General features: G+C 40.1%; 1 protein-coding gene across 2 annotated transcripts in view; it reads left to right on the top strand.

Moving 5' to 3' along the window:
* Positions 1 to 11404, top strand: part of Mat89Ba (nucleolar protein 6 Mat89Ba) — a 332508-nt gene that overhangs the window by 300072 nt on the left and 21032 nt on the right. For both annotated transcript variants that reach the window (XM_067137975.2, XM_067137976.2), the window contains 2 exons: positions 3336 to 3547; positions 11180 to 11380. In XM_067137975.2, coding sequence (XP_066994076.2) covers positions 3336 to 3547; positions 11180 to 11380 — 413 coding nt within the window. The remainder of the gene's footprint in view (positions 1 to 3335; positions 3548 to 11179; positions 11381 to 11404) is intronic.

Here is an 11404-nt window from a genome sequence, read left to right as displayed (position 1 = left end):
TTAATTAAGGTACAGCCCCAACATTTGCGTGGTGTGAAGATGGGAAACCACGGAAAACCATCTTCAGGGCTGCCGACAGTGGGGTTCAAACCCACTATCTCCTGATTACTGGATACTGGCCGCACTTAAGCGACTGCAGCTATCGAGCTCGGTATTGAAGTTTTTCTAATGAACTCAGAGCTTCAGGAAAGTTCGGAGGTGGTTCGCCTGCCCTGTGGCACACATTCGTCAGCTGACGCTCTGGTATTTCTACATAACTCCTCTACACTGTGAGGAGATCATAAGGAGGTCACTATCTATTGACATGTACGTAACAAATTCCACGTCTCTGCTCATGAAGGTACATGAGTAAATTGACTCTCCATAAAAGCAAATTTTGTTGGTGAACAGATGTAGAATGTGGTGTGGAAACTTTGCAGATCTGTGAAACTAGTGGTTGGGTTCAAGTATCCAGTTTTGAATCTATATTGTTGTTTATATCAGCATATTATTAAAAATAGGTTGTTGTCCTGATGAGGCTGGCAACGATAATGTCGGTATTACTTCCAACCAAATTGAACAAGTGGAGAGATAGGCACTGGACAGGGCCGTGTTCTCCGAATGCTTCATGGACAATATTGCGAGTGGCGAGACAGGTGACTGAGATTGTGGTGAAGGAACTTGAACGTAGTCTCCATTTCAATGCTGATTTGGTGAACGAACTGAATAAAAATTTCTAGTGTAGTAAAAAAAGAAATTGCATCTGAAAGAGGGATTTGAAATGGAGTGCGACTCCCTGGAGCAGTACCAGTGAAGATCAAGTTCATGGCATTTTGGTATTACTGAAATTGAGGGCAAGAACACAGGCGACATTACAGTGAACCTGTGCAGTAAACTGGAGGCCAAGGTGAGCAAAATTTATATTGTTAAGAGCCGCTGAATAGGGCTGAAGGTGCCCGGAAGTCTCGGCCATCATTGTGAAGTTCACGTCCTTCCGCTCCACGTAGGACGTTTTCGCATGGAATCGTCAACTAAAAGGAACAATTTCCTGGATATGGGAGGATTTGACTGCAACCTGTCTGGCAATATTGAAGGCAGCCATCGCTGTTTATGGACTGAAAAACACTTTGACAGATCACGGCGATATACAAACTGTGTTTTTTAAGTAAGGGCCGTTTTGTTGTTGACAGTAGTAGTTAGCATGTCACAACGAGAGCGTGTGTCATGTGCCGGCATGCCTTGGGAGGAACAATGGTGCTTAGTTGCAGCTTTGTTGCCAACCTGTATGGTTCTGTTCTGTGCTTGCTCAAATGTTCAAGATCATCGACTCGCCCACCCCATGCAAAGTTCTGTCAGTGATACGGTTTTTGTCAGCAAGGAACTTGTCTGCTGCAGATGTTCACCGACAGATTTGCGAAGTGTACGGTGCTAATGCTATGAGTGAAGGCAAAGATACAAAAGAGTTGCATGTTAGCAACCTTTACTGTCCTTCAGTGTAGTCACCAGCGTTGTGTATAAGCCATTGCCAGCGATGTGGAAGTTGTAGTATACCTTCAGCAGAGCCTGTTCTATTGATGGTGCGAATGGAGCGTTCTACTGCCTGTCGAATCTCTGCAACAGTTCTGGAGCGAATGCTCACAAATCGTCTGGTTTCGATCACTGTCCAGTAACGCGGCAAGAGCATGCACATCTTCTTCACTCGTAGGGCGACCTACCCGATGAATGTCCGTCACAGTTTGCTGACCATCGTTGAGGCTTTTACCCAACGCGCCACTGTTCTGTAAGGCAATGCAGATTACCTGCAAGCCTCTTGAAGACCTTGATGACACTGTCGTGCTGTACGACCTCTGGCACACTCGATCTTGATCCAACTAGGTTGTTCATCTTTGGAAAACATAGTGACAGTGTTACGTTAGACCGCTAGCTCACTAGTGACTGTGTTTCTCTCGCTTGTGCGCACGCAGGTGATGTGGGAAGGGCAAGTCCATTTGCTCTGAGGTAAGGTAGGTATGTAACCAACGTGTGCTATCAGCGACAATATTAGATTCCGTTGCATAGCGTCTCCACAGTAGTGTTGCCACTATTTAAGTTCCAACACTCGTACTTGCACAACCTACCCCAGGATTGGCTCTCCCTTAGTTCAGTATCTCCTTCTTAGACACAACACTGGAGCAGGTTGATCACTTTTCATATCTTGGAAGCATCTTGTCTAAACAGTATACCTGCGAACAAGAGGTTGACAAAAGAATTGGGGCTGCTCATGCAGCATTTGGATGGTTAATGTACAGAGTCTTTATTATTAATGACCTAAAACTGCATACCAAATTCATGGTGTACAAAGTTATTGTCATTTCCATGCCACTGTATGGCTGTGAAACTTCAACATTCTGCCGCCATGATATTAAAAAACTTGAGCGCTTCCACCAACAAAAAATGAGATACATCTTGAAAATTGAGTGCAAGGACTATGTGACCAACACGGCAGTTCTCGACAAAGCGCAGCTAAAAAGCATCGAGGCAACCATCATTGCTCATCAGCTGAGATGGTTAGGCCATGTTCACCGCATGAGTGATACCAGACTTCCCCGCCAAATTCTTTATGTTTTATTTTGCTCCGGTAGTAGACCTCATGGATCCCCTCTTAAGCATTTTAAGGACCAGCTGAAACACATCATGAAGACAACTGGTATAAATATACAGACATGGGAAGAATGTGCTGTGGACTGTTCACTGTGGCGGAACACTACATCCACCGCTGTCAACTTGTTCGAAAGAGAGCGCCGCTGACATCAAGTGGCCAAGTGACAAACAAGTCAGTTACAACCCCACCCTCCTGCATCCATTTAGTGTAATTTATGTGGGCATATGTTTTATGCCAAGATTGGGCTGTTTAGTCATCGCAAACACATCCATAAACTGAGTTGATTTACTGACCTTATGCAGGAAGAAGTTATACATACTCGGATCGAGTTACAGCCGACGACGATTTCATGTAGAGGAGAAAGCTTTCTACCAATAAGTTAAGAATTCAATGGACACACTGCATGCTAGCATTTTTATGCAGACAATACAGTACCTTCAATTTATACTTTCCTAACTTAGTGCATACCTCGTAATCTGCAGGCCTTCGGGTTGAGCAGCGGTCGCTTGGTAGACCAAGGCCCTTCAGGGCTGTAGTGCCATGGGGTTGGTTAGTTAAGTTAGTGCATATGGCCAGCACATTCAAGTTCACTGTGTTATTTGCATACTTTTATTATTCAGAAGTAACAAAGGACTGACTTGAATACATTATGCTTTTTTATGGTTCTCATTTACAATTTAAAATAATATTTTTTCTTCTCTTGTATGTCTTTAAGGAGAAGAAGTTGTTGAGATCGAAAATAGATTCCACAGTGCTCGCTCTGCCCTTCCTCCGCTATTTATCGCTACCCCATATGATCAGAGGAATTCCCGAGTAACAAGAGAAGCTCCCACGTTACAGATTCTCATTCGTCTTGGAATGTTAGCTTCAGAAGCTTTGACAGTTTTGGAGAAAGAACTCTTATTGTCAAACCATCCTGACTGTATGGTGAGTAGACTACCTGTATTTTTTTCCTTGCCTGTTCTTGTAGTGCTAAATAGTTACAGATCTAGTGTCTTAAGATGAGTATTGTACAGTATACTGTACATCTTTTAATGAAAAAGCTGCCTAACGTATTCTGTTTCCTTCAGTTTCATTGAGTAAATTGAACTGTTGATAACTTGGAAATTGCTTTGTGAAACAGATTGCACATAGTTGTCAGTCATGGACAGTGAACATAGCATAGCAGATATTTATGCCTGTAATTCCAAAGTGGAATATAGGACTTCAAGAAAATTCTGCCAGCATATCTATCATAAGCTAGAACTTGTAATTCTCTTCATATCTTCTTAACAGGTATGAACTGTTTGGATTTATTCTCATAATAGATACCACCATATAACGGATGCACTCCAGTCTTTTCCTTAAAATTTTGGAGGAAAGGAATTCCCTTTTTAATGGATGCATTTCATGTCCCTTTTTCCTCGCATTATTCCCACATAATCATAGGGTCTGCATATTTACAATGTCATCGCCATTTGTTGTGGTCAAATGTATCTTAAGGTGTGATATTGGCTTTTTTCATGTCTTACCCAATTCTGTCTAACCAGTGCTTCCTGGGTCTTCCACATGGCTATCTTCTGACAGGGTCCCAATCTCAAAACTATTTTAGAGTTTGAATCCACGGCATTTTGGACAAAGCGACCGTACCATCTCAGCCGAACTTCCCACATCTTCTGTGCGATTGGAGCGATGATCAATCGCAGATGGACAGTCTTATTTGACACAGTGCCATGTCAACACAAGGCTCCAAAGCAGCATCCGCATCTCCATCATTTGGACTGCCTGTTTGTGCTTTGATGTTGCTGGCCAGCACTTGGTCCTGCAGACCAACGACGAACGACAGTCTTGTATGTCTTTGCCTTGTGTCTTTCAGGCATCCACCAATCACAAAGGACTCCAGTGACTTGTCACCATTTCATCCAGAAAAATGATCTTGGTAATATTTAAAACTTGATGGATTGCAGTGTGCAATCAAACTGGTAATTGGATATAAAAAACTGGTAATTGGGCCAATTCCGTGTCAGTTGTATAAATACACTCATGTTCATAAAAAGCAGAACACCTTGAAAGACTAGAGATAGGAAGTTCATATTCACAGGACATGTACATTATTATGTTCTGAAGGAATGATTAGCATTTGAACCATGTCAGTCCTCAGGTTCAAGGTCCACATCAATATCTTGGCACGCCACCACCGACTGGTAAAATGTGCCTGTGGCTCTTATTGTCACTGTAAACCAAATTACAAGATATTAGAATCATTCCGTATTGACGGTTTTCACTTTACAATGGCGAAAAATGAAAGTATCCTCCTATTCAATACATCATATATTCCGTCATTAGACGGAGTAAACAAGTTCAGACATGTTTCGGCTCGTTTGAGCCATCTTCAGTGAAAAAATCGGGGGGTTGGAATAATTATTTACATAATATGAGTTGAAAAAATGCTAAAAAACATAATGAAAGCGTAAAGGCTCTCTTTTGTTTGTTTTTTCATTTACGCTTTCATTATGTTTTTTAGCATTTTTTCAACTCATATTATGTAAATAATTATTCCAACCCCCCGATTTTTTCACTGAAGATGGCTCAAACGAGCCGAAACATGTCTGAACTTGTTTACTCCGTCTAATGACGGAATATATGATGTATTGAATAGGAGGATACTTTCATTTTTCGCCATTGTAAAGTAAAACTGTAAACCAAAAGTAATGGATCAGTGCGACTTGAACAGACTTGCAGGATGCCTCACAGACATATGCGAGAACCGTACCATCAAATGAGTTTAAAAGAGGGCACATCAATTGCATGAGAGAACGTGAGGCATCCATCCGGAAAATTGCTGCTCATGTGCGACAAAGTGTGTTGGCAGTGCAGCGGGGGTGTACAGAATGTTTCACAGAAGGCCGTAGAACACGACGAGATGGGTCTGGTGGCACCATCCAGACCCCCCCCCCCCCCCCCGAGAAGATCAACACCTGATCCGAATGGCATTGCAGGGCAGATCTGCATCCTCCTCGGCTCTGGCGCAACAGTGGAACAGTGTGACATATCGTACACTATCAGGAGTGACAGCCCGTCACCATTTATTACAGTCTGGGTTACCGGCACGTTGTCCACTTCCCCACTTAACTTTGACTAATGCATAAACATGTTAGACTGCATTGGTGTATGGAACGACGTCATGAGGGACAGGAAAATGGCAGCAGATAGTGTTTTCGGACGAATCCAGGTTCTGATTGTTTGAAAATGATGGCCACATTTTGGTTCGCTGCAGGCAGGGCGAGAGGCATCACATTGACTGCATTTGCACAAGATGTACAGTACCAACTCAAGGCCTTATGGTGTGGGGTGCTATTGGGTACAACCACAAATCACAGGTGGTGCGTGTCCAGGGCACTGTGACCAGTTTGACCTACGTGAATGACATCGTGCGACCCGTAGCCATACTCTTTCTGCATGACACCCCAGATGCCATATTTCAGCAGGACAGTGCGCGGTCCATGTTTGTGCACAAACACGTGCCTTCTTGTTGTCACAGGATGTCGGACTTTTGCCCTCATACCTATTCCCACGTCTGTAAAATCTTCAGTTTTTAAGATGTAAGTATCCCCATAAAAGGAATTCAACCCTTTTATCAGTCCTTCCCCCACCCCCACTCCTAACCCCACTCCCACTCAAGTGGATTTTCCAAAAACAAAAACTGACGTGATTCTTTGTTTTTAAAGGAGACTTCAAATATCTTGTGTGTAACATCTTCAGTTTTTAGGACATAAGTATCCTCATTAAAAATAATTCAACTCTTATTTTCATTTCTTTTCACCCCCATTAAGTGCCTTTCTTGAAAAAAAAAAAGTATCCTTATAAGAAAAATTCAACTTTTTCTTTACTTCTTTCCACCCCTTCCCCCTTAAGTAGACTTTCCCAAAAAAAAAAAGTGTTTCTTTATTTTTAAAGGAGATCCAAAATACCAACTTTCACGTCTGTTACATCTTTAGTTTTTGAAATATAAATATCCTCATAAACAGAATTCAATTCCTTCTTTACTTATTTTCACCCCTTCACCCCAAGTCGATTTTCTGAAAACAAAAAATACGTGTTCCTTTTTTTTTTTTTTTTTTTTTTTTTTGGTAGTTGCTTTACATCGCAGTTTTATGTGTGTAACATCTTCAGTTTTTGAGAAATAAGTATCCTCATAAAAGGTATTCAACGGAGTACCTTTTTCACACACACACATGCATGCACGCATGCACACACACACGTTAGTGGGGTTTCCTAAAACAAAAAAACTACATGTTTCTGTATTTTTGAAGCAGATTCCAAATACAAATTTTTACATCTGTAAACTTTGTGAGATATACTCATTTACAAAATTTACCCCCACTTTTCAACCCCTTATCGACGGAATATCAAAAAATCGTCTCTTAGTGAGCACCTACACTCTGATATAAATGTATCCCCAAAATTTCATTTCTTTATGTCCAGTAGTTTTGGCTCGGCGATGATGAATCAGTCAGTCAGTCAGGACATGTTATTTTGTATATATATATATATGTTAATATGTTCGTGATTACAAGTGCACTTGAACTTCACTTACAGCTTATTTTTACTTGCATTTTGGAAACAGTTTGCATTCAGTAGAAACACGATATGGATTGAAGCAGCTGATTACAGTACGGTATTGACTGAAACAAAGGAAACCCTTGCTTGTGGTGCTGACAATCAAACTTGCATCAACAACAAAAAATGAGAAGGGTCATTATTGTAACAATTATTATATGAGAAAATAGTAATCAATACTTTCTAATTAAGGAACACCACTGTCCACTTATTTGTTCGGTGCAATACTTCAAATTATGGTTTAATTGTATTTTGATTCAAGCTATTCAAATTATGTAAAAAGAAATAATAATAATTTGAAAAAATACACAACAGCTTGAATCCCAAGGACTTAGAGGAGAGTACTTTGAGTTAGATGCTATTTTGTAATAATCACATTCGAATTAATGAGGATTTTACTGTGCATATCTCTTCCTTTACACTCAACACTTCACAACCAGCACAGTAAAACATAATAGTAAATATATCCATTCACTTAGGGTCAGCGTCAGCAAGTGTATCTGACCAAAAAGTTGACCCAGTCAAATGTGTGATGCTTGCCTCACTGTCAATCCCACCAGGATACGGAAAAAGTGGTAGAAAATTAACATGAGAAGAAGACCTTCTATTATTCCTGTGTTGTTGTTCTCTAGGGTCTTCAAAAAGCGTGCTGGTTTTGAATCGTGCAGTATATTTTTGTTTCTCAGTTGCATATTGTTTCAGTATCCTTAAATATCCTTAAACATTCCGATGGCTGCTTCAGTCTGAATTTCTTGCATTTCGTCATTGTGTGTGTAGCCATGGAGCACTTTAACATTGCATAATGTGTGCTCATTGTGAAAACGCTTTATAAGAATGGAGAAAGTTATGCAGCAACTATTGACGTCTTTGCACGATTCTAGGGCGAATTAAAGTTCAGTAAAACAGATTCAACAGTGAACATTCTGGTCATCCTCGTTCTGGCTGATCTGGGCAAAAAAACTGAAGTGGTTCATGCCAGTTTGGCTTTTAGTCCAGTGAAGTCAGTTTTTCACAGTTCCTAGGAATTGGGCATAGGATATTCTTCAATACAGTGAATTCCCCACTATGATCTCCATTACCAATCTTTACAAACTTCATTTAACACAGGAGCTGAAAGTGGCCGATCACAAGAAGAGGCACAATTTTGTCGACTAGTTTCTGAGATTTATAAGCTATAAATTTCATTCTGTTCTTTATTGAAGTGCAGTTATAAGACATGAATTGATAGGTGGGTCCACCTTTACAATACAGTATATGAAGTAAAGAATGTTACATTAGTCTTAGGACTAATTTTCAGCCACTTAGTGGTCATCATCAGCCAAAATAAAAATTAAGCAGATCACACGATAACTGAAGCATGTGTATATAAGAGTAAGACAATGTTGTAGGACCTATTATAACATCAAAATACATATAACACAAAAGTTATGGGTATGGCATCATATCGTAATATGATGCTGTCTTTAAATTGAATATAGGCAAATCAAAGCTGATCTCAAGCAATGAAGTAAATCTCAAAATGATAGCCAGAATTAGGAATGTCTCAAATAAAAAGAATTCCCCTCTCAGCAGCCATCTTTCTTTCCTCATCCTTCAGCCCTACCTTAGACAACCCTTCTTCCTTCTATATCCCTCCCTCCCCTTCCTGTGTACTCTTTTGTTTCCATTGCTTGCTTCCTCCAGCATGTTATTGTTTTGTTCCCTACCCACTCCTTTGTTTCCATGGCCTGCCTGCTTCCTCCAGCATGTCAGTGTTTCGTTCTACAGCTGTATCATTAGAGTGTGGTGGTGGTGATTATTGTTTTAAGAGGAAGGACAACTGGGCACCATCCTCTACATAACACTAATCAGAGCGAAAAAGTGGAAGGGGTCCGACACTTCAAAAAATGAAGGTATCGGCCAAAGGAAGACAAGGGCCACGAAGGGTGTGAAAATGAAAGACTTCCCAGACCTCCATACATAATTCCGTCGGGGTCGGAAAAGAACAAGAGTTGATTAAGAGAGGTCGGATAGGGTAGATGAAAGTGAGGAGCCTGGCACAAGTAAGTGGAAGCAATGCCAGGACTCAGCTAAGGGCCCCGTGGTCGCCAACCCACGCTCCAAAGTCCAGAGCCCGTGGGGCCCTTTTAGTCGTCTCTTACGACAGGCAGAAGATACTGTGGGTGTTATTCTACCATCCTCACCCACAGTGGGATGTATCATCAGACATGAGATGCATATTTCACACTGGAGATGAGTTTCGTAAATAATTTTTCTCCTTTTTATTTTATTATTTATTTTGTTCATTTCTTCTTAATTCCGGCTATCATTTCTAGATTTACTTCATTGCCCCAGATCCGCTTTGATTTGCCTAATTTAATTTAAAGACAGCATCATATTACGACACGAAGGCCGCATCTGTTTGGCTGATGATGGTCACTAAGTAGCTGAAACTAGTCCCAAGATTAATGTAATACCATTTACTTAATATATTGTATTAGAAAGGTGGATCCCCTTGACAATTTATTTCTTCTGTTTATTTATTTCTTAAGAAGACAGTGACTTTGCAAGGAATATCATCTTTCGTGATGAGGCACATTTCCACTTCAACAGATATGAATAAACAGAACTGCCTTATTTTCACTTCAACAGATTTATGAATAAACAGAACTGCCTTATATGGGGGTCAGAAAAATCCTTTCAGGGTTCACGAAAGGGAAATGCATCCACACCCAGTGATGGTTTGATGTGGCTTCTGGGCAGGCAGCATCATTGATCCTTATATTTTTGAAGATCAGGGAGAACAAGCTGTGACCAATTAATGGAAACTGATATCATGCGATGATAAGAGATTTTTTGTGGTTTCATTTCACTGGAATGGACGTTCAAGGCTTATGGTTTCAGCAGGATTGTGCCTTCTCTCACACTTCCTGCAAAACAATTAATTTGCTCCAGAAGCAGTTTCCTGATCACCTCATCTTGCGTAATGGTGACCGACAGTGGCCACCGAAGTCATGTGACTTAATCTCTTGCAAGTTTTTCTTTAGGTTTATCTTAAATCATTGGTGTATGTCAGTAAACCCTGAAACATATGCGAGTTAAAGGAGGAAATTCAATGAGTTGTTGGCAAAATCCAAGTGAAATCTTGTCAGGCAGTCATGGCAAATTTTACAGACGTAGTTTTTGCATGCCAGCACAGTAGGGGAGGTCATATGCCCGACTTCATTTTCCATACCTGAAATGGGAATGTGTGATGAACATGTTTATGTATTTTGTTAATGTGTTTTGAAAAAATAAAGTTAATAATTTGATATATATTAAAACTGGTGTGATTTTTGAAGGACCCTTTTTTGAAAAGAATTTTTTCAGTTACTCCGTATACTTGGCTTCAGTGTTGTCCTGTGTTATAACGGTTGAGTTCTGAGTGTTTAAAGTATTGTTAAGAATAGAATAGCCTATTACCATTTTTGAAGTAAATTATCAGGCTAATAATTTATCAGTGCTGTTGATTTAATATTAATATTCTTCTCCGATCTGGCAGGAGCTGAATAAGGGGAAAGGAGGAGGATGATTCTTCTCCTTTGCATATTTTATGAATTTGTTCTGGTATTCTGAGGTCTTGAAAGTATTATTTTAATTTTATAAATCAAAGATATTTCTTACTTAAATGTTCACTATCAGAAAAACACATTTTCAAGACTGTACTTATCATTGGAACAGTTAAGGTTAAAATAGTCATTGGGAATGATGATTTGTTTTAAGCTAATGACATTGGGATTATTAACTTCTTGTTCTTAATCATTGTGAATATTATATCCAGTTATTGTGTTTGGTATGTGAAAATTCCATTCTGCAGGGTAAATATATATCCTCTCAGCTTGACTCAGAGAACCAGCAGTGAAGTACCAGCCTCTACAGACTGGCAAGCTGAGTAAAGTAATTTCCTACTAAACTAATACATTCTTTTCTTTCCCTGGACAGCTTGTGTTCAAGCCACCACTGGAAGTTTATGATGTCATCATCCATCTGAATCCTCTTCAGAATCCTAGATGCCATGAGGCTGTGGAAGTAGAGAATGACAATTTATCAAGAAAGTCTCTTAAAGTTTACAAGCATCAGTCTGAAGAGAAGATTCCTATTGTAGGATTTGATCCAGTTCAGTGCTATCTCAGAGAACTAAGAGTAAGTTCTATTAATATTGTCCTA

This window comes from Anabrus simplex, chromosome 1, assembly GCF_040414725.1.
Source record: "Anabrus simplex isolate iqAnaSimp1 chromosome 1, ASM4041472v1, whole genome shotgun sequence".
Taxonomy (NCBI): Eukaryota; Metazoa; Arthropoda; class Insecta; order Orthoptera; family Tettigoniidae; genus Anabrus; species Anabrus simplex.
The sequence above is the reverse complement of the archived record's forward strand: the minus strand, read 5'-3'. Positions and strand labels throughout refer to the sequence as shown.